Source organism: Nerophis lumbriciformis, linkage group LG03, assembly GCF_033978685.3.
Source record: "Nerophis lumbriciformis linkage group LG03, RoL_Nlum_v2.1, whole genome shotgun sequence".
Classification (NCBI taxonomy): domain Eukaryota; kingdom Metazoa; phylum Chordata; class Actinopteri; order Syngnathiformes; family Syngnathidae; genus Nerophis; species Nerophis lumbriciformis.
In genome coordinates this window covers 15,621,963-15,647,500 of record NC_084550.2, presented here as the reverse complement: position 1 = coordinate 15,647,500, position 25,538 = coordinate 15,621,963, and the positions used below count along the sequence as shown (strand labels likewise).

At 36.0% G+C, this 25,538-nt stretch overlaps 1 protein-coding gene across 4 annotated transcripts in view; it reads left to right on the top strand.

Moving 5' to 3' along the window:
- Positions 1-25,538, top strand: part of rapgef6 (Rap guanine nucleotide exchange factor (GEF) 6) — a 309,254-nt gene that overhangs the window by 268,586 nt on the left and 15,130 nt on the right. For all 4 annotated transcript variants that reach the window (XM_061934173.1, XM_061934172.1, XM_061934171.1 and 1 more), the window contains 6 exons: positions 1-179; positions 6,215-6,426; positions 13,634-13,757; positions 17,286-17,309; positions 21,063-21,283; positions 24,289-24,462. The exon at positions 1-179 is cut by the window's left edge and continues 37 nt beyond it. In XM_061934173.1, coding sequence (XP_061790157.1) covers positions 1-179; positions 6,215-6,426; positions 13,634-13,757; positions 17,286-17,309; positions 21,063-21,283; positions 24,289-24,462 — 934 coding nt within the window. The remainder of the gene's footprint in view (positions 180-6,214; positions 6,427-13,633; positions 13,758-17,285; positions 17,310-21,062; positions 21,284-24,288; positions 24,463-25,538) is intronic.

Genomic DNA, 25,538 nt, shown 5'->3' with positions numbered 1-25,538 from the left:
TGGAGCGGCAACCTGAAGCAGTTTGAGGAGGTGATCAACCAGGAGACCTTCTGGGTGGCCACGGAGATCCTGAAGGAACCAAACGCCCTGAAGAGGATGAAGACCATCAAGCATTTCATCAAGATCGCACTGCAGTGTCGGGAGTGCAAGAACTTCAACTCCATGTTCGCTATCATCAGGTAACTGTGTGTATGTGTGTGTGTGTGTGTGTGTGTGTGTGTGTGTGTGTGTGTGTGTGTGTGTGTGTGTGTGTGTGTGTGTGTGTGTGTGTGTGTGTGTGTGTGTGTGTGTGTGTTCTGGCAATGCTTACTTAATGGGGACATCGCTCTGTTTACACCAGTGTTTTTCAACCTTTTTTGGGCCGAGGCACATTTTTTTCATTGAAAATATACGGAGGCACACCACCAGCAGAAATTATTAAAAAACGAAACTCAGTTGACAGTAAAAAGTCGTTGTCGCAATTGTTGGATATGACTTTAAAGCATAACCAAGCATGCATCACTATAGCTCTTGCCTCAAAGTGGGTGTACGGTCATGACCTGTCACATCACGCCGTGACTTATTTGGAGTTTTTTGCTGTTTTCCTGTGTGTAGTGTTTTAGTTCTTGTCTTGCGCTCCGGGTTTTTCCTGTTTGGTTGGTATTTTCCTGTAGCAGTTTCATGTCTTCCTTTGTTTTAGCAATCAAGAATATTTCTGTTGTTGCTATCCTTCTATGTGGGGACATTGTTGATTGTCATGTCATGTTCGGATGTTCATTGTGGACGCCGTCATTGCTCCACTGTAAGTCTTTGCTGTCGTCCAGCAGTCTGTTTTTCTTTACTTTGTAGTCAGTTCAGTTTTAGTTTCGTTCTGCATAGCCATCCCTAAGCTTCAATGCCTTTTCTTAGGTGCACTCACCTTTTGTTTATTTTTGGTTTAAGCATTAGATACTTTTTCACCTGCATGCTGCCTCTCGCTGTCGTCCGCATATTGGGATCACGACTAACCATCGTCGTCTCACACACGTGTTCCCGACATCAACAAAGCAATTAGCTAACGGCTGCCACCTACTGATATGGAAGAGTATTACACGGTTACTCTGCCGAGCTCTAGACAGCACCGACAATCAACAATAATTACTATTTAGTTGACAGCCCGGAAAGACGGCAACCAGGGAGGGGTAGCATCCCAAGCTGCAGCTCCGCAAGGGAGCACCCATATAACGCTGCGAAAAACCCTGAAGACACATAAGACCAAGATAGGCTGCCTGAGGAAACCCGTGGTGCAACGCACAGGGCCAGTACCTTGTACGGCCCTGATGAGACGGAGGAGGACCAAGGCCCGGACACTCCCCACAGTGCCTGGAACCTCCAAGCACCACCGGCGCAACCCCGGGGCAGACCGTCGGAGGGGGGACGCGTGGCGTGGAGCGCTACCTGGACACAAGTCGAGGGACTGTTCACCCTCGGCTGGGTCGCCCAGGAGAGGGTGTTTGATTAAGACCCGAAACACCCTATGACCCCGGGAGAATCACTGATGATGTGTCCAGGTTGCACCGTGAGGTGTATTATGAAACCGACTGGTTTGCAAAAAATATTTTTAACCCAAATAGGTGAAATTACATAATCTCCCACGGCACACCAAATTGTATCTCACGGCACAGTGGTTGAAAAACACTGGTTTACACAGTCACCTTTAGGGGACCTCTGACGGCATGGGGACAAAAAAACAGGTCCCCTAAAGCAGTAGTTCTCAACCTTTTTTCAGTGATGTACCCCCCTGTGAATTTTTTAATTTTTTTAATTCAGGTACCCCCTAATCAGAGCAAAGCATTTTTGCTTGAAAAAATATAAAGAAGTAAAATACAGCACTATGTCATCAGTTTCTGATTTATTAAATTGTATAACAGTGCAAAATATTGCTCATTTGTAGTGGTCTTTCTTGAACTATTTGGAAAAAAAGATAGGTTTTTATTTATATTTATAAAGGATTTTTGAATTTTTGCTATTTTTAGAATATTTAAAAAAAATCTTACGTACCCCTTGGCATACCTTCAAGTAAATAAATAAATAAATAAATGGGTTATACTTGTATAGGGCTTTTCTACCTTCAAGGTACTCAAAGCGCTTTGACAGTATTTCCACATTCACCCATTCACACACACATTCACACACTGATGGAGGGAGCTGCCATGCAAGGCGCTAACCAGCAGCCATCAGTACCCCCAGGGGTACGCGTACCCCCATTTGAGAACCACTGCCCTAAAGGGAAACCTTTTTAAATGTTAGTCAGTTCCATTCTGAAGATGCCTAAGTGATTTTTAAGCTTTGGCCCATAAAACATTAATAGTACCGTATTTTCCGCACTATAAGGCGCATCTAAAAACCTCCAATTTTCTCAAAAGTTGACAGTGCGCCTTATAATCCGCCTTATAATCCGCCTTATATATGGACCAATATTGAGCCACAACAGGTCTCGCAACTACGAGACCTTCTTCTACTAAGCGCTTCTTCTTCTTCTACGGGGGAAAATGAAGTGCCGTTTCATTTCCATTTGTGTGTTTATGTAAAGACCCCAAAATGGCTCCTATTAGGAGACACGCTTACGACGCAGAGTTTAAACTCAAGGCGATCAGTCACGCAGTAGAACACGGGAATAGAGCAGCAGCGGGCATGTTGGATGTTTAATTCGGGCACTGAAGAAGAAGAATTCGAGGGATTCGTGGATGAGGAATAACTTCATAAAGTGAGCTTTACATGTTTATTTTGTGTGTTGTGTTGTGTGACATTAACACTTGAGCAACGTTGAGTTATTGATATATTGTTATTGCTCTGCACTATTTGGAGTGTTACTATATTGTGATTGCACTAACGTTTGATTTACCGGGGGGGGGGGGGGGGGGTTTGGTGGTAGCGGGGGTGTATTTTGTAGCGTCCCGGAATAGTTAGTGCTGCAAAGGATTCTGGGTATTTGTTCTGTTGTGTTTATGTTGTGTTACGGTGCGGATGTTCTCCCGAAATGTGTTTGTCATTCTTGTTTGGTGTGGATTCACAGTGTGGCGTATATTTCTAACAGTGTTAAAGTTTTTTATACTGGCACCCTCAGTGTAACCTGCATCGCTGTTGATGAAGTATGCGTTGCATTCGCTCGTGTGTGCGTACAGAAGCCGCACATATCTTGTGCCTGGGTCTGAACGATGTTAGAATGGATGAAAAGCGGACGTGACGATAGCTCGTAGAGTATGTTAAAGGTTAATTTGTTCAACCTTGGCCCGCCGCTTTGTTCAGTTTTAAATTTTGGCCCACTCTGTATTTGAGTTTGACACCCCTGATCTAATGGATGCATAATGTAACCCCAGCCTCTACTGTTGCGTCTATTCTATGCGCCTTATAACGTGGTGCGCCTTATAACGTGGTGCGCCTTATATATGAACAAAGTTTTAAAATAGGCCATTCATTGAAGGTGCGCCTTATAATCCGGTGCGCCTTATAGTGCGGAAAATACGGTACTGTGATTCTGTATGGTATCCATCATTAGTTAAAACTAATATATTTTTCCAAAAACAAAATCTGGTTTAGTGTTCCTTAGGATGACATTTTCATACAGCATGATTATAAAACATTATTACCTTAAAGTATGATCCACATTCAGAATGTTCCATCCTTCTATATATGGTAGTTGGAGTTGCAGACAACTTCATTACTGCTAAATAGCAGTTTTCAGTAATGTCACAGAAGATGCAGGATTTGCTTGAACATTGAAGTGGTGGAACTTCCTATAAGAGGACAGCTGTAGTGCTGTATTCTGAGGATCATGTCATATTTAATTTGAACTTCTTTTTTTTTTAAATTGTCCTCAGTAGTCACGTACAAATTTGTGTGAATTATGCACAATTATTTAAATGTGGTCCCCATGAACCATATTAACTCTTTTTCCCCAGGGTCTCCAATAAGAATGATCAGCACATTACAAACCCCCTTTCCACATGAGTTGGGAAATTGTGTTAGATGTAAAAATAAATGGAATACAATGATTTGCAAATCATTTTCAACCCATATTCAGTTGAATATGCTACAAAGACAACATATTTGATGTTCAAACTGATAAACGTAATTTTTTTTTTGCAAATAATAATTAACTTAGAATTTCATGGCTGCAACACGTGCCAAAGTAGTTGGGAAAGGGCATCTTCACTACTGTGTTACATGGCCTTTCCTTTTAACAACACTCAGTAAACGTTTGGGAACTGAGGAGACACATTTTTTAAGCTTCTCAGGTGGAATTCTTTCCTATTCTTGCTTGATGTACAGCTTAAGTTGTTCAACAGTCCGGGGGTCTCCGTTGTGGTATTTTAGGCTTCATAATGCGCCACACATTTTCAATGGGAGACAGGTCTGGACTAAAGGCAGGCCAGTCTAGTACCCGCACTCTTTTACTATGAAGCCACGTTGATGTAACACGTGGCTTGGCATTGTCTTGCTGAAATAAGCAGGGGCGTCCATGGTAACGTTGCTTGGATGGCAACATATGTTGCTCCAAAACCTGTATGTACCTTTCAGCATTAATGGCGCCTTCACAGATGTGTAAGTTACTCATGTCTTGGGCACTAATACACCCCCCATACCATCACAGATGCTGGCTTTTCAACTTTGCGCCTATAACAATCCGTTTGGTTCTTTTCCTCTTTGGTCCGGAGGACACAACGTCCACAGTTTCCAAAAACAATTTGAAGTATGGGCTAGTCAGACCACAAAACACTTTTCCACTTTGTATCAGTCCATCTTAGATGAGCTCAGGCCCAGCGAAGCCGGCGGCGTTTCTGGGTGTTGTTGATAAACGGTTTCCGCCTTGCATAGTAGAGTTTTAACTTGCACTTACAGATGTAGCGACCAATGTAGTTACTGACAGTGGGTTTCTGAAGTGTTCCTGAGCCCATGTGGTGATATCCTTTACACACTGATGTCGCTTGTTGATTCAGTACAGCCTGAGGGATCAACGGTCACTGGCTTAGCTGCTTACGTGCAGTGATTTCTCCAGATTCTCTGAACCCTTTGATGATATTACGGACCGTAGATGGTGAAATCTCTAAATTCCTTGCAATAGCTGGTTGAGAAAGGTTTTTCTTAAACTGTTCAACAATTTGCTCACGCATTTGTTGACAAAGTGGTGACCCTCGCCCCATCCTTGTTTGTGAATGACTGAGCATTTCATGGAATCTACTTTTATACCCAATCATGGCACCCACCTGTTCCCAATTTGCCTGTACACCTGTGGGATGTTCCAAATAAGTGTTTGATGAGCATTCCTCAACTTTATCAGTATTTATTGCCACCTTTCCCAACTTCTTTGTCACGTGTTGCTGGCATCAAATTTTAAAGTTAATGATTATTTGCAAAAAAAAAAAAAGTTTATCAGTTTGAACATCAAATATGTTGTCTTTGTAGCATATTCAACTGAATATGGGTTGAAAATGATTTGCAAATCATTGTATTCCGTTTATATTTACATCTAACACAATTTCCCAACTCATATGGAAACGGGGTTTGTACTTCATCAATCCAGAGATTTAAAGACGTGTATGAACTAACTGGGCAGTCGTCATTTTACCAAAAAAATGTTATGCCTCCACAACCTGTAGAAAGTGGGGTCCCCACAAGTGATGATCAAAAACTTGGTCCCCATTCCAAATGATAACGTGTGTGTGTGTGTGTGTGTGTGTGTGTGTGTGTGTGTGTGTGTGTGTGTGTGTGTGTGTGTGTGTGTGTGTGTGTGTGTGTCTGTCTGTGTCTGTGTGTGTGTTCTTGTATTTCTAACCTTCTTGAGAGATCAACAAGGAAACGTGCCATCCATATGAGGACCGGTGAACATGTTAGGACATGAAATCTATCAAAATGAGGGTGGTCCCAAAAAGGAGGGGTTTTTCAAATTGACCGTGTGTCGGTTTTAAAAGTGCTCCCCCTCTGGCCAACATATGAAATAACAAGTGTGTGTAAGAAATTGAAATGTGGCCCCTTTGGTCAAAATTCATTAAAAAAATAAATAAATATGTATATAGAGACATAATGTAATAACTTGAAGTAAATAATGAAGATTAAACACCAATTACAAACAAAAAATTAACTAAAAGCAGTATTTTCTCACAATGCGTCAACTTTTTTCCTATAAAATTGGGAACGGTTTCTCATATTCTTTCTGTTTCTGTAATATTGCAATATTTCTTTGCGTTCCCTCCAGCGGTCTGAACCTGGCCCCGGTGGCGCGGCTGCGCGGCTCCTGGGAGAAGCTGCCCAGCAAGTACGACAAGTTGTTCGGTGACCTGCAGGACGTGTTCGACCCGTCCAGGAACATGTCCAAGTATCGCAACGTGCTGAGCAGCCAGAGCATGCAGCCGCCCATCATCCCGCTCTTCCCCGTCGTTAAGAAGGACCTCACCTTCTTGCACGAAGGTACCGCTTCCTGTTTTATTGTGGAAAGTTCCTCTTTCAACTCTCACTCAGGACCTTTACTTCTGTTAAAGTCTTCCTTGTCTAACATTTGACTCATCTTGCACACACACACACTAATATAACTATATTATTATAGCATAAATTATACACTAACTAATATTATACACATCTTATTATACATATTCAGGGTTCGTACGGGTGCTTAAAAACCTTGAAAATGCTTGGATTTTAATGTTGTTGTGCAGGTCTTGCTTCTCCGGGTTCTAGGGATGATGTTTGATAAGAAATTATCGAGTTCGAGCCCATTATCAAATCCTCTTATCGAATCGATTCCTTATCGATTCTCTTATCGGATCCACATAGGTTGTTGTATATGGAAAAAAACACAATATTTGGTTTAACAAAAGCTCACTTTTATTTTATAAGAATAAAATAAAATAAATAAATAAATATTGACTGTTACCCCCCTAAAAAAATAAAATAAATAAATATTGACTGTTGTTACCCAAAGTATATTAAGTGGGATTTTTCAGAAAAACAAAAATGTACAGTAACACAAAAACAACCTGTCTCTGTGATCACTATAGGTGTATAAATAATAATATAGTGTTAAATAAAATCAGTCCCTTGGGCACAAAACTGAAAATAATACAGCTCTCCGAAAAGTGCACTTCTGCTGCTATTGGAACATACCAACTACACACACTATGACACTAAGAACGCCATAGTCATCAATCAACAATTCTACTTCCAAAAAATTAGCATGTCTGCTTTTTAGCTCAGTCGTTAGACTGAGCTACGTCATTTCCTGTGATGTCCAAAAGGGCATTTCCTGTGAGACGGGATTCGTTCCCAGGGATTCGAATAAAGAACCAACTCTTTTTCTTTACTATAGTGGCCTCGATAACGGGAACCGGTTCTCAAAAAGGGATTTGAGTCCATGCAATCGGTTCTTTTCTTATCGAACGGTTCTTTTCTTATCGAACAACCGGGAGAACCGGTTTCGAACATCATCCCTACCAATTACCGACATGCCAGGCTCTTCCAGGTTGACAACACTGTTTTATTTTACAATAAAAGTGCAAAGTCTTTTCTCTCAATCGAGCACATGAATGGTCTCTCTCCAAAGTGTCGTCTGTCTTGCTCTCGCTCTCGCTCTCTTTCGTGATCGTGCTTCACCAACCGTTATCAACAACTCTCCCCTCCTCCGTCCCGGCTGCTCCTTTAACAGAGCGACAGGTGAGCAGACAAACACTCTCAGCTGGGTCATCTACGCACCTGTCGCTGATCTCGAAGCCGGTCCTGGCACACCCCGCTTCGCTGCAGGTCTGCAGGCCCCCCCCCCCCCCCCCCCCCCACACACAGTTGTGTTTTCAATGTTGGAAAAATGCTTGAATTTTGGGTGAAGTGCTTGGAAATGTTCATCATATTTCTCAGCAGTCTGACTCAATAGGCTAATTATAAAATGGGAAAAAAATACAATAAGCTTCCTTAAAAATGAAAGCTACACGCTTGATCTGTTGGCTTTGCACGAGCCCTTACATTAGGTTGTTGTCATGCCATGAGCCGTATATACGAGGACAGTGGTGCGTCGGTCCATCGTGCCGGGAGGTTTTGTCGTTTTAATGAACATTGGATGGGAATTGACAAATACTAACTTCGGATATAACGTGGACCAAATCCACGTCTAGACTGCTGCAAAGTATGCAAAAAAGGAAATACAACATGGTTCGATGTATTTGTTGCTCTATTATTTTGGTTGTCTACTTCATTGTTTTTCAACCTTTTTTGGGGCAAGGCACATTTTTGTCATAAAAAGGCACACCACCAGCAGAAAATGTTAAAAAACGTAACTCCACCAGGTCGTTGTGCCTTATTTTGAGTGTGTCGGTGTCTTCCTGTGTGTAGTGCTTTAGTTCTTGTCTTGCGCTGTTATTTTGGTGGCCCTTCCTGTTTTGTCGGTCTTCCTTTGAGCGCTATTCCGCGCACCTGCTTTGTTGTTAGCAAGCAAGGCTATTTACCTTGTTGCGATCGTTCTTTGTGAGGACATTTTTGCTTTTCACGTCACATACGGATGTACTTTTGTGGACGCCGTAAGTTTTTGCTGTCGTCCAGCATTCTGTCTGTTTACTTTGTAGCCAGTTCAGTTTGACTTTCGTTTTTGCATAGCCTTTTCCTTTCCCTTTCGTTAGTTTTGGGTTTAAGCATTACATACCTTTTTTTACCTGCACCCTGCCTCCTGCTGTGGTCTGCATATTGGGATCACGACAAACCATCCTCGTCTCAACCGACACATTCCGACTTTTACAAAGCAATGCTGCCACCTACTGACATTTTACACAGCACAGACACTAAGCAATGGCACATTATTTGCAGATTATAATTATTGATTTGCAAAAAATATTTTTTGGACCAATTAGGTGAAGTTGCATAATTTCCCTCGGCACACACTGCAAAAACTGAAATCTAAGTAAGATTGAATATCTCAAATAAGGGTGATATTTGCTTATTTTCTGTCTAATAAGATAATTCTTCTCACTAAACAGATTTTATGTTAGAGTGTTTTACTTGTTTTAAGTGTTTTGGTCCTAAATGATCTCAGTAAGATATTACAGCTTGTTGCTGAGATTTGATGACCTATATTGAGTAAAACATGCTTGAAACTAGAATATCAACTGTTGCAAAGCTGTGTCATCAACACTCACAAGTATAAAACTACTTTTTTAAAGTAATAATTTGTTATTTCAAGCATGAAAAAAAAAAAAAGATTTTGACACAATTGTGTCTCATAATTAAAACAGATGACAGCCAAATGGACTTTGCTGTTTTATTTTCAATGAAACAATAGAAAATACGTACTCATATAGTAGTACAGTTGGCACAGTACAGTAAACTGACAGTTAACATTTAAACATTTAACATGTGACATTTCAAACAATTTTGAACAGAAATAGTTCATGCACATTCAGATAAATTCCTCAAAATTACAATTAAAATGTTTTTGCCCGGGGGCCGGTCTGCATTCATGCGCACTAATTGACTGAAAGAGCACCCACTTGGTGCGATGATGTCATGTTATCGATGGAAAAATGCATTTTTAGACAATATGATTTGCCTGAGCGGCTAGGAGACCCCGAGAGTAACAAGCGCTTGCCTTGTTGCCTTTCTATTAAGAACAATACATTTGTTTTTAGTATAAGTTTGCTGGTTTCCAGAAATGTAATACCGAGCGCATGTCATTATGTCAAGATAATGGCACTAGCATTTACTTCATTTAAGAATATTTTTCAACATATTGAGCAAAAAGATCTCTTTTTTTTCTACCAAGAAAAGTGCACTTGTTATTAGGGAGAATATACTTATTTTAAGTAGGGATGTCCGATAATGGCTTTTTGCCGATATCCAATATTCCGATATTGTCCAACTCTTTAATTACCAATACAGATATCAACCGATACCGATGTCAACCGATATACAGAGTCGTGGAATTAACACATTATTATGCCTAATTTGGACAACCAGGTATGGTAAAAAAAAATATATAAAATAAGATAAATAAATTAAAAACATTTTCTTGAATAAAAAAGAAAGTAAAACAATATAAAACCAGTTACATAGAAACTAGTAATTAATGAAAATGAGTAAAATTAACTGTTAAAGGTTAGTACTATTAGTGGACCAGCAGCACACACAATCATGTGTGCTTACGGACTGTATCCCTTGCAGACTGTATTGATATATATTGATATATAATGTAGGAACCAGAATATTAATAACAGAAAGAAACAACCCTTTTGTGTGAATGAGTGTGGATGAGTGTGAATGGGGGAGGAAGGTTTTTTGGGTTGGTGCACTAATTGTATCTTGTGTTTTTTATGTTGATTTAATTTTTTTTTTTCAAACAAAAAAAAACAACGATACCGATAAAAAAAACAAAACGATACCGATAATTTCCGATATTACATTTTAATGCATTTATCGGCATCTCTAGTTTTAAGTTTTTGTGGGTTCATTGAGGTTAGCTAATATTACTTGTTTTGGAAAGTCTTGACAAGCCAAATTTTCTTGTTCTATTGGCAGATAATTTTGCTTAGTTCAAATAAAATACCCCTAATTCTTTTTGGGTTTTCTTGTTTTTGAACACTGACTTTTTGCAGTGCGCCAGACAATAACCCAGCGGCACAGTGGTTGAAAAACACTGGTCTACTTAACAGTTAAAGCAAACAAGTTACATTTTGTCATTTTGGTTAATTGCATTAAAATGGTTCCATTATTGGACTTGTTTGCACTGTGAAGGTCGTGTAATGTATCATTAGTAACCTTTTTCCACAACATAGAGCTGAGTTAATATGAATGATTTTGTAGTTTTTACACAACGTGGTTTTATGCATTTCTTGCTCTATTATTTTCTTTGTCTGACTACCTCAGTGAAAGCAAAAAAAGTTAACTTTTGTCTTTTTGTTAATTTCTTATCATAGCCACAGTTATAAGGCTAGATGTGCTTAATGAAAGGTGACTGAGGTGTTGTGCAACAAACATAATATTTTCCTTTAATTTATTATCCTTTTATTAATATTAATGTGGAACAGTTTTGTTAATAAATGAGTGAAATTAACATTTTGAGGGTGCGTGTATTTACAAACCCCGTTTCCATATGAGTTGGGAAATTGTGTTGGATGTAAATATAAACGGAATACAATGATTTGCAAATCCTTTTCAACCCATATTTAATTGAATGCACTACAAAGACAAGATATTTGATGTTCAAACTCATAAACTTTTTTTTAAATTTGCAAATAATAATTAACTTAGAATTTCATGGCTGCAACACGTGCCAAAGTAGTTGGGAAAGGGCATGTTCACCACTGTGTTACATGGCCTTTCCTTTTAACACTCTGTAAACGTTTGGAAACTGAGGAGACACATTTTTTAAGCTTCTCATGTGGAATTCTTTCCCATTCTTGCTTGACGTACAGCTTAAGTTGTTCAACAGTCCGGGGGTCTCCGTTGTGGTATTTTAGGCTTCATAATGCGCCACACATTTTCAATGGGAGTCTGGTCTGGACTACAGGCAGGCCAGTCTAGTACCCGCACTCTTTTACTATGAAGCCACGTTGATGTAACACGTGGCTTGGCATTGTCTTGCTAAAATAAGCAGGGGCGTCCATGGTAACGTTGCTTGGATGGCAACATATGTTGCTCCAAAACCTGTATGTACCTTTCAGCATTAATGGCGCCTTCACAGATGTGTAAGTTACCCATGTCTTGGGCACTAATACACCCCCATACCATCACAGATGCTGGCTTTTCAACTTTGCGCCTATAACAATCTGGATGGTTCTTTTCCTCTTTGGTCCGGAGGACACGACGTCCACAGTTTCCAAAAACAATTTGAAATGTGGACTCGTCAGACCACAGAACACTTTTCCACTTTGTATCAGTCCATCTTAGATGAGCTCAGGTCCAGCGAAGCTGACGGCGTTTCTGGGTGTTGTTGATAAACGGTTTCCGCCTTGCATAGGAGAGTTTTAACTTGCACTTACAGATGTAGCGACCAACTGTAGTTACTGACAGTGGGTTTCTGAGGTGTTCCTGAGCCCATGTGGTGATATCCTTTACACACTGATGTCGCTTGTTGATGCAGTACAGCCTGAGGGATCGAAGGTCATGGGCTTAGCTGCTTACGTGCAGTGATTTCTCCAGATTCTCTGAACCCTTTGATGATATTACGGACCGTAGATGGTGAAATCCCTAAATTCCTTGCAATCGCTGGTTGAGAAAGGTTTTTCTTAAACTGTTCAACAATTTGCTCACGCATTTGTTGACAAAGTGGTGACTCTCGCCCCATCCTTGTTTGTGAATGACTGAGCATTTCATGGAAGCTGCTTTATACCCAATCATGGCACCCACCTGTTCCCAATTTTCCTGTTCACCTGTGGGATGTTCCAAATAAGTGTTTGATGAGCATTCCTCAACTTTATCAGTATTTCCTTTCCACCTTTCCCAACTTCTTTGTCACGTGTTGCTGGCATCAAATTCTAAAGTGAATGATTATTTGCAACAACAAAAAAAGTTTATCAGTTTGAACATCAAATATGTTGTCTTTGTAGCATATTCAACTGAATATGGGTTGAAAATGATTTGCAAATCATTGTATTCCGTTTATATTTACATCTAACACAATTTCCCAACTCATATGGAAACGGGGTTTGTGTATCACATTATGCAGTTTACAAGCACTAATACGGTGTGAATCAATCCGTGCTGTTCGATGTCATTGAGTGCTGTAAGTAAGAAAAATAACAAGAAATACAAATAAAAAAACACAAATGGAGACACGTTTGCAAACATCAATGACGTTGAATAGTCACACTGCTTCATTTTCTATGCCCCATACAGTTAATGATAACTGCTGGTTCAATATTAGGCTTAGGTTTTAGCAGATTTTCCCTATTTTTCCTACAGACAGCATTTGGTGAGGTCAAATAACAAATAAGGCTATGGATTGATTCACACTGGTTTTGGCCTTTTGAAAGGGTACTGGAAAAACTGGAAAATGTATCTCGAAAGTCCTTAAAAAGTGCTTGAATTTGGCCATGGAAAAGGTGTACGAAGCCCCGAATATTACATGGTTGTGAAAAAAATCAAGATAATGCATGAATTAGTATTTGACTGAAGGATATAAGTGCAGTATTTCATGCCAATAAAGAAGGTGTTTTAGTACATGATGTAGAAAGCTCTGTTACCAAGTACTAACACTTGTAATACTTTTGTATTATTTCTGGTGTCTTGTAATAGTTTTAGTGTACATTTGTAGTGGTATTATTTGTAGTAGTGTACATGTAGTGGTATTATTTGTAGTAGTGTACATGTAGTTGTATTATTTGTAGTTTCTTGTAATATTAGTCATGCACTTGGTTTATTGTTTATTATATTGTTTTATTGGTATATTGTTTCATTGTTTATGAGATTGTTTTACTGTTTATGAGATTGTTTTACTGTTTATGAGATTGTTCCATTGTTTATGATTTCGTTTTATTGTTTATGATATTGTTTTACTGTTTATGAGATTGTTTTACTGTTTATGAGATTGTTCCATTGTTTATGATTTTGTTTTATTGTTTATGATATTGTTTTACTGTTTATGATATTGTTTTATTGTTTATGACATTGTTGTATTATTGATTGTGTTGTTTGTGTTTCGCAGGTAATGACTCCACGGTGGACGGCCTGGTGAACTTTGAGAAGCTCAGGATGATCGCCAAGGAGATTCGACATGTGGTGAGGATGACCTCGGCCAACATGGACCCTGCACTCATGTTCAGACAAAGGTGTGTTACTTCTTCTTCTTCTTCTACTACTACTACTACTACTATTAATATTACTATTACTACTATTACTACTACTACTACTATTAATATTACTATTACTATTACTACTACTACTACTACTACTACTATTAATATTACTACTACTACTACTATTACTACTATTAATATTACTATTACTATTACTACTACTACTACTACTACTACTACTATTAATATTACTACTACTACTACTATTACTACTATTAATATTACTATTACTACTATTACTATTACTACTATTAATATTACTATTACTACTATTACTACTACTACTATTAATATTAATATTACTATTACTACTACTATTAATATTACTACTACTACTACTACTATTACTACTATTAATATTACTATTACTACTATTACTATTACTACTACTACTATTAATATTACTATTACTACTATTACTACTATTAATATTACTATTACTATTACTACTACTACTACTATTAATATTACTACTACTACTACTATTACTAATATTAATATTACTACTATTACTATTACTACTACTACTATTAATAGTACTATTACTACTATTACTATTAATGTTACTACTATTACTACTACTATTAATATTACTACTATTAATATTACTATTACTACTATTACTATTAATATTATTATTACTATTCATATTACTACTACTACGACTATTACTACTATTAATATTACTATTACTACTACTACTATTAATATTTCTATTACTATTAATATTACTACTACTATTACTACTATTAATATTACTATTACTGCTATTACTATTACTACTACTATTAATATTACTATTACTACTATTACTATTAATATTACTACTATTACTACTACTATTAATATTACTACTACTACTATTAATATTACTCTTACTACTATTACTATTAATATTATTACTATTACTATTAATATTACTACTACTATTACTACTATTAATATTACTATTACTACTACTACTATTAATATTACTACTGCTACTATTAATATTACTATTACTACTATTACTATTAATATTACTACTATTGCTATTACTATTAATATTACTACTACTACTATTATTAATATTACTGTTACTACTATTAATATTACTATTACTACTAATACTATTACTACTACTATTACTACTACTACTACTACTATTAATATTACTAATACTATTACTACTATTAATATTACTATTACTACTATTACTATTACTACTATTAATATTACTACTGTTACTATTAATATTACTACTATTAATATTACTACTACTACTATTAATATTACTATTACTACTATTACTATTAATATTATTACTATTACTATTAATATTACTACTACTACTACTACTACTACTATTACTACTATTGATATTACGATTACTACTACTACTATTAATATTACTACTACTACTATTAATATTACTATTACTACTATTACTATTAATATTACTACTATTGCTATTAATATTACTACTACTACTACTACTACTACTACTACTATTATTAATATTACTGTTACTACTATTAATATTACTATTACTACTAATACTACTAATACTATTACTACTACTATTACTACTACTACTATTATAAATATTACTACTAATACTGTTACTACTACTATAAATAGTACTACTACTATATCTACAATTACAACTACTATTACTACTACTACTACTATAAATATTACTACTACTACATCTGGAACTACTACTACTATTACTACTATTATAAATATTACTACTGCTACGTCTACAACTATTACTACTACTACTACTACTATTATAAATACTACTATTACATCTGCAACTACTACTACTACTACTACTATTATTATGACTACTACTAATACTATTTTAAATATTACTACTGCTAAGTCTACAACTACTACTACTATTAATATTACTGTTAATACTATTAATATTAATATTACTACTACTACTATTATTACTACTACTACTACTATTATAAATATTGCTACTACTAGTACTACTACTATTACTACTACTATTATAAATATTACTACTACTACAACCACTACTACTACTACTATTGCTACTATTATAAATATTACTACTACTACAACTATTATTACTACTACTATTAGGACTACTACTTCTACTTCTACTATAAATATTACTACTACTATGTCTACAACAACAACTACTACTATTACTTCTATTATAAATATTACTGCTGCTACGTCTACAACTACTGCTACTACTTCTATTGCTACTATTATAAATATTACTAATACTACGTCTACAACTACAACTATTACTACTACTACTACTAGTATTATAAATAGTATTACTACTACTACATCTACAACTATTACTACTACTATTATAAATATCACTACTACTACGTCTATAACTACAACTACTACTATTACTACTACTACTACTACTATTATAGATACTACTACTACTACTACTACATCTACAATTACTACTATTACTACTACTATTATAAATATAACTACTACTACATCTACAACTACTACTACTATATAAATATTACTACTACTACGTCGACAACTACAACTATTACTATTACTACTACTATTATAAATATTACTACTACTACATCTACAACTACTACTACTACTACTATTATAAAAATTACTACTACTACATCTACATCTGCAACTACAACTACAACTACTACTACTACTGTCCTACTCCACCAACGGGGTGAAAATGAACATTCTTTGAAAGCCAACATTTGACGTCGGACGTCAACACATCGGCACTTAAAGTATTGACATGCAGGATGATGCAACACTGCCCCCTACAGACAGTCCTCGTGTACTCCAAGAGTGGACAGAAGTGTTGGGACACGCCTGAATCCTAATTATTTATCTCCGCGAGACATTTTGGACAATTGTAAGCTTTCGGGGAAGCTTTGTTCTTACTTTTTCCACACGGCTGTGCTTGGAGGAGTTTGCTGACCTTACAACTGGACAAACACACAACAAAGAACAAAGAGGACACCAGAAAGTGTGTCACAACAAACACGGTGTTATTAACTCATATCTGACTTGACATTTTTCACACTGTAACTTTGGGGTGTTTATCCCAATCAGCAGAAAATTAGGAACACACCTTTAGGGGACTGACAAGCACGTGTGTGTCAAATTGGTGGCGGGACTTTGCGACTATTTGTCCATTAATCATATCACGTTTGTCTCATGATAATAAAACATATGCTGGCATATTTTATAAAGCATTGTTACCACAACCCAGAGGGGGCGCCACAGATACCATTTGTTAAAGGTGTCCTAATACCTGTGTCCTATGTGGCTTGGACAAACATGGTCACATGATGCACACTTCTTCGGACGATATGGGGACATGTCCCGTGTGTTTGCTGTTCTCCATCTTGCCATCATTCCTTCATGGCAGCATGAGCTCCATTACAAACACCATGCTCCCCCCCCTCCTTACCGTCCTCCACACTCCAAAATAAAAAAAAACTTGTCTTCAATCTTCGCACCTCTCGCTTGCAGGAAGAAGAGGTGGAAGAGTTTAGGGTAAGTTTGTCCCCTGTGGCCATTTGCTTTTTGCCGGCGTGGCAAAAAAACTCACCGTGCATCTTTTAAACTGCATGCCCCGCCCCCTCAGACTCACTTTACACCATGCCTGTGTGTGTGTGCGTGCGAATGTGTATGTTAACCCTTCCATTAGCAGCCTACACCCACCTGACCCACAGAGAAGTTCACCATCATCATCATCATCATCAATGTTGTGTCTATGATGACATCATCATGCATCTGAGTCTCATAGCTTCTAATTATCGAGGTTCATTTGTTTTTTTATTACGGAAGCTTTTTTTTTTAACACTGAATGTACGTCGCTGAATTTGTGAATTACATTTTTATATATCAAATTATGCTGACACTTTCATTGACTAAAAATGTGTGTGTTAAACAATTCAGTTTTGTCAAGATACAGTGTTTTAAAATTCAGTGTAACAATTCAGTGCAAAAAATATAAGTTTATAAAAATTCAGTGCGTAAAAATTCAATGTAAAAAAATTCAGTACAAAAAATATAAGTGTATAACAATTCAATGTAAAATAATTCAATGTAAAAATTTAGTGTAAAAATTCAGTGCAATAAATATAAATAATAAAAGTTCAGTGTGTAAAAATTAAATGTAAAAATTCAGTGCAAAAAAAGTGTATAAAAATTCAGTGTGTAAAAATTAAATGTAAAAAAATATAAGTATATAAAAATTCAGTGTATAAAAATTCAGTGCAAAAAATGTAAGTGTATAAAATTCAGTGTGTGAAAATTCTATGTAAAAAAAAATTGAGAGTAAAAAATTGGTGCAAAAAATATAAGTGTATAAAAATTCAGTGTAACAATTCAATGTAAAAAGAAAAATTCAGTATGAAAATTCAGTGCAAAAAATATAAGTGTATAAGAATTCAGTGTGTAAAAATTATTTGTAAAAAAATTCAGTGTAAAAATTCAGTGCAAAAAATATAAGTGTATAAGAATTTTATGTAAACAAATTCAGTGTATACAAATTTAGTTTAAAAAATTTTTTTATTAAGTTGGCTGGTTCTTAGACAGGATCGATTGCTTCAGTCTAAATTTACCAGAAAAGAGTACTTTTGAAGCAACAAATATTTCTGCACTGAATTTTTATACATTGAATTTCAAAAACACTGTATATTTTATACATATACATTTTTCTACACAATGTTTTTGCACTGAATTTTTTCTACACTGAATTTACGTTGCTGAATTTTGAAAATTGTGAGCAAAATGCGTGTGTTCACTGCAAAAATATAGTGTATTAATATTGAGTGTATAAAAATTCTGTGTAAAAAAAAATTAGGTGCAAAAAAATTGTGTATAACAATTCAGTGTATACAAATTTAGTGAAAAAAACATTCAGTATATACAAATTTTGTGTTAAAAACACCAAGTATATACAATTTTTGTGTAAAAAAAAACATTCAGTGTATACAAATTTAGTGTAAAAAACATTCCGTATATATAAATTTAGTGTAAAAAAACACTAAGTATATACAATTTTAGTGTAAAAAAACATTCAGTATATACAATTTTAGTGTAAAAAACATTCAGTATAAACAATTTTAGTGTAAAAAAATTCAGTACAGAAAAATCTGTTGCTTCAAAATCCATTGGCTGGTTCTGAGACATAATCGATTGCTTTAGTCTTAATTTACTGAAAGTGAGTCTTGAGTTTTAAAGTAACGAATATTTCTGCACTAAATTAATATACACTGAATTTTTTTACACTGAATTTCAAAAACACTGAATTTTAAAAACACTGGATATTTTGACTCGATTTTTATACTCTGAATTATTTCTACTAATTTACGTCGCTGTTTTTTTTTTAGAATTTAGAAAAATTTTGAAAACTGAATTTTTTTATACTGAATTTCAAAAACACTGAATTTTTATACACTTAATTTACGTCGCTGATTTTTCTTTCTTTGAATTTTGAAAATTGTAAGCAAAATGCAAGTGTTTTAAAATTCAATGTGTAAAAATTCCGTGCAAAATGAGTGTATAAAAATGATGTGTAAAAAAATTAGGTGCCAACATTCAGTGTATACAAATTTAGTGTAAAGAACACTCAGTATATACAAATTTAGTGTAAAAAAACACTCAGTATTTACAATTTTAGTGTAAAAAACATTCAGTATATACAAATTTAGTGTAAAAAAACACTCAGTATATACAATTTTAGTGTAAAAAACCTTCAGTATATACACATTTAGTGTAAAAAAACATTCAGTATATACAATTTTAGTGTAAAAAACATTCAGTATTTACAAATTTAGTGTAAAAAAACACTCAGTATTTACAATTTTAGTGTAAAAAACATTCAGTATATACAAATTTAGTGTAAAAAAACACTCAGTATATACAATTTTAGTGTAAAAAACATTCAGTATATACAAATTTAGTGTAAAAAAACACTCAGTATATACAATTTTAGTGTAAAAAACATTCAGTATATACACATTTAGTGTAAAAAAACATTCAGTATATACAATTTTAGTGTAAAAAAAACATTCAGTATATACAAATTTAGTGTAAAAAAACATTCAGTATATACAAATTTAGTGTAAAAATACAGAATATTTTTTACACTAAATTTATATACAATTTTAGTGTAAAAAAACATTCAGTATATACAAATTTAGTGTAAAAAATATTCAGTATATACAATTTTAGTGTAAAAAAACATTCAGTATACTGTATACAATTTTAGTGTAAAAAAACATTCAGTATATATACACATTTAGTGTAAAAACATTCAGTATATACAAATTTAGTGTAAAAAACATTCAGTTTATACAATTTTAGTGTAAAAAAAACATTCAGTATATACAAATTTAGTGTAAAAAAAACTCAGTATATACAATTTTAGTGTAAAAAAATTCAGTATATACAATTTTAGTGTAAAAAATTTCAGTGCAGAAAAATCTGTTGCTTCAAAACCCATCGGCTGGTTCTGAGACATAATCGATTGCTTTAGACTTAATTTACTGAAAGTGAGTCTTGAGTTTTAAAGTAACAAATATTTCTGCACTGATATTTTATACACTAAATTTTTATACATTTAAATTATATTTTTCTTTTGCACTAAATTTTCACTCATTTTGCACTAAATTTTTTATTCAAAGAAATTGTCAGCATAATTTGATGTAAAAAAAAAAAAAAAAAAAAAAATCAGTTCACCAAATTTAAAACGCAAAACAAATTCAGTGTAAAAAAAAAAAGCTTTCGTAATAAAGAAGCAAAATTCACTTAGATTCTAATACAATGTTAATTGTTTGTTGTTAATTACATATATTCAGCTTTAATGTGTTATTGGCTGCACACAAACAGAGGTAGTAAAGTACCAATAAAGAGGTTTAAAGATGCTATTTGGACTCAGGCTGATTAATGTCAGCATCCCATAATAATCCCCATATCCTATCTTGTGCATCTTTTTGTTTTGCTTTTTCTTTGTTTGGTAGCGTTGCGCGCGGCTAGCTGCATGGAGCTGAAATGTAAAAACTGCTCAGTTTGGATTGACGTCGCTTTATTGGACAATACTGTTAACAGGACCCGCCCCTCCCGCATTTTAATTGGCTGGCCAAAAGTGTGTGACATGTATTAATGTCTTACTGGTTTCTCTTTGTACGTCCACTTCCCGTTCCTCTGCATCCTCCTCCCCCGTCACCTGTCGGACACTTTTTTTTTCCCCGCACCTCACCGGTCCTTGTTGTCTGCCCCGCCCCCGCCCCCCCGCAGGTCTCTGAGCCAGGGCAGCACCAACTCCAACATGCTGGACGTGCAGGGCGGCGCTCACAAGAAGCGCGTCCGCCGCAGCTCGCTGCTCAACGCCAAGAAGCTGTACGAGGACGCCCAGATGGCGCGCAAGGTGAAGCAGTACCTGTCCAACCTGGTGGTGGAGACGGACGAGGAGAAGCACCAGATTATGTCCCTGCAGTGCGAGCCCACCTACACCACCAGTGAGTGGATTTGCTCGCAACCTTCCCACAATGCATCAGTGTTGAGGGTACCCCGTTTTCACCAAGCGGTACTGTTTGGTCCACTATGGCAGACTATGACGTTTTTTTGTTAATGAAGGGTACCAGAACATGTTCTTATTTTGGTTTAGAGCGGGGGTGTCCAAACCTTTTCCAATGGGGGCCACACACTGAAATATGAAAACATGCGGGGGTCATTTTCATATTTTTATTTTCAAAACCAATACTACATATATATATATATATATATATATATATATATATATATATATATATATATATACACACACATCCATACATACATATATATATACACATGCAAGCATACATATATACATACATACATATATATATACTTGTATGTATATACATGTATACATACATATATATATACATACACATATGCATATATATACGTATGTGTATATATATATGTATATACTGTATATGCATATATATGTATGTATGTGTGTGTACATATATGTATATATATGCATGTATATGTATGTATGTGTGTATATACATATACAGTATGTATATATGTATATATATATATATATATATATATATGTATATATATATATGTATATATCAGTGACGTGCAGTCACTAGAGGCAGGTGAGGCGGGGCCTCACCTGCCATCATGGAAAGAAAAAAAATGTAAAAAGAAAAAAAAAAAAAATTAAATTGTTATATGTATCCAGTGATTATACTATAAAGTTATTTTCCATTTAACTACACCAGTTTTAGATTATTTTTATTCAAAATCGCTGAATTTTCACATTTGCCGTTCAAATACTGAGAAGAGACGGTGCGGTGAACAGCAGCCAGTTGAGGCCCGTCACTCATATATTATACATTTCCATAGTTTAGTTAGCTGAGGTATATAATGTACAGTGTATTTTGTCAACAACTGTATGTGTGTAAAGTATTTCTTGTGCTGAGCGATCATAAAACGGCTGCAAAAGACGCACTGGCTGAGGCTCGCCTCCTGCACCCCCGCCGTAGAATTGTTATATCAACTAAAGCCCACACTTAAACTTTTCACGTGCAAGATTGAATCTATTTTAAAAAACGTATTTCATAAGAAGCCAAAAAGTGCAAAAACAATAATGTTGGTGTTGGAGGAGTTGTGAATGACTGCAGGGCCACAACATTAGATACACTTGTACTTAATTCACAACTCCTCCAACACAAACATTATTGTTTTTGCACTTTTTGGCTTCTTATTAAATAACTTTTGTAACCTATTTTCATGGGCTTTCCTCTTTGTGATGTTAAGTTCCTGTTACGCGCTGTTATACAGTATATGCCTTGAGCTCTTATTTTGAAGGCGCTAAGAGCGGAAGTGATGTCACGTTGCGGAGGTTTTTGAAAGATGGTAAATAAAGTGGTCCTCGTGTAAACTGGAGCCTCCGTGTTTGTTATTTTGTAGTTTCATACAGTATAGGTGACATTTATAAACCCTCGGTTACACTTTTTTAAATAGATTCAATCTTGCACGTGGAAAGTTTAAGTGAGGGCTTTAGTTGCGGCGCATGGACTTAATTTCTAAGTAAAGGTAAGACCATAATAACGTTTTTTTTATTAAATGTGCTTTTTTGTGTGCTTCAGTTTGTATGTGTAAAGTTAAAGTTAATTTAAAGTACCAATGATTGTCACACACACACTAGGTGTAATGAAATGTGTCGTCTGCATTTGACCCATCCCCTTGATCACCCCCTGGGAGGTGAGGGGAGCAGTGGGCAGCAGCGGCGCCGCGCCCGGGAATAATTTTTGGTGATTTAACCCCCAATTCCAACCCTTGATGCTGAGTGCCAAGCAGGGAAGAATGCTGGTATGAGCTTTTAAACATAACCCGTTAACTGCTGCCAATCAAATGGTGAATAAGATACTCTTTAGGGTTCATATGTTTGTAAATCTGACTGTGATGAAGTCAGTGCCTCACCAGCCATGAACCTCACCGCACGTCACTGATATATATACACACACACACATGCATGCATACATACATATATAGATTTACATGTATGTATATATGTATATACATGTATACATACATATATCAGAATCAGATGCATATATATATATATATACATATATTTACATATACATTTACACATACATATGTATGTGTATATGTATATATATATATGTGTATGTATATATGTATGTATGTGTGTGTATATATATATATATATATACACAGTATAATGTTTGAATATATAGTTTTTGTTTTTTTGCCCTTATTGTGAAATAATTTTTTTTTATGGCAAAAACACAAAATATGCAACATTTTCCCCCTAAAAATATTTCAAAGTGGAATATTTGATGTGGAGTAATTGGAGCCTTGAATAGGTATAATTCATAACAACATTGATTTTGATTCATTATTTATTTTTTTGAGCAATTACAGTTAACAATAACAATTTTTAAAGTCAACATTGCCAACTTTTTTTTCGTTACTTTTCACCTATTTGCTATTTTTCCCCACTTGTTTATGTTTTTCTAAAGCGTATTTATGGAATATGGAATTTAAATGTCTTTGGAGGGGTTTTAATGAAAAGTGTTTGCATTATAGACATCAGTGAAGATCAAAACATAAATTAGCTGCACCATTTTTAAGCTGCAGGGGGCAAAGCGTAGGAAAAAAGTAGTGGCTTATAGTCTGGAATTCATGGTAATCTTAATGTCAATATTTAGGGACTTTTGTCATTATATTTTTATCAGTGACGGAGTAGGAAGGGGCTAGGACTTGTTTTTTTGCATGATTTGCCAGTTCATTCGATGACATCGTCCTTAGACACAATGGGGCCTCCCACAGAGGGCCCTACGCACGGTGCATGATTTGTGTCATTGTTTGATACCCAAGCACGCACCTGGATGTACCTTTCCAAGATCTATCACGTAGAAGACTCCTTGGCGAACATTACATCTTTGGTTGACAATCGTGATGAAGTCCAACTTTGCTTCTTCTCTCCTCGCAGTTACCAAGAACCTGAGCGACAGGCGGTCCACCAAGTCGGACATGTCGCCCGTGTCTTTGCGGTCAGCTCTGCCCTCGGGGAAAACCCAGAACCGGGTTTCGCAAGTCCTTCAGGTGCAGGTCCCGCTGAACCCGCTGAGGAAGAAGAGCACTGCCAAAGACGTGGGCCCTCCTAGTGAGTGTCTTCTTTGAAGCATGTAGACTTTGCTAGGATTGGTCATTGAATCATTGTGGTCCGCAACATCATTTAAAATGGCCCGCCACTTCATTTATTGTGGTCTGCCACGTCATTTAAAGTGATCTGCCACATTATTTAAAGTGATCTGCCACATTATTTAAAGTGGTCTGCCACATATTTTATAGTGGTCTGCCAGATCATGTAATGTGGCCTGCCACAAGTGGCCTGCCACATCATTTAAAGTGGCCTGCCACATCATTTAAGGTGGCCTGCCACATCATTTAAAGCGGCCTGCCACATTATTTAAAGTGATCTGCCACATTATTTAAAGTGATCTGCCACATTATTTAAAGTGGTCTGCCACATATTTTATAGTGGTCTGCCACAAGTGGCCTGCCACATCATTTAATGTGGCCTGCCACATCATTTAAGGTGGCCTGCCACGTCATTTAAAGTGGCCTGCCACGTCATTTAAAGTGGCCTGCCACATATTTTATAGTGGTCTGCCACATCATGTAACGTGGCATGCCACATCATTTAAAGTGGTCTGCCATATCATTTCAAGTGGTCTGCCACATCATCTGATGTGGTCTGCCACATCATCTGATGTGGTCTGCCACATCATCTGATGTGGTCTGCCACATTATTTAAAGTGGTCTGCCACATATTTTATAGTGGTCTGCCAGATCATGTAATGTGGCCTGCCACAAGTGGCCTGCCACATCATTTAAAGTGGCCTGCCACATCATTTAAGGTGGCCTGCCACATCATTTAAAGCGGCCTGCCACATTATTTAAAGTGATCTGCCACATTATTTAAAGTGATCTGCCACATTATTTAAAGTGGTCTGCCACATATTTTATAGTGGTCTGCCACAAGTGGCCTGCCACATCATTTTATGTGGCCTGCCACATCATTTAAGGTGGCCTGCCACATCATTTAAAGTGGCCTGCCACATTATTTAAAGTGGTCTGCCACATATTTTATAGTGGTCTGCCACATCATGTAACGTGGCATGCCACATCATTTAAAGTGGTCTGCCATATCATTTCAAGTGGTCTGCCACATCATCT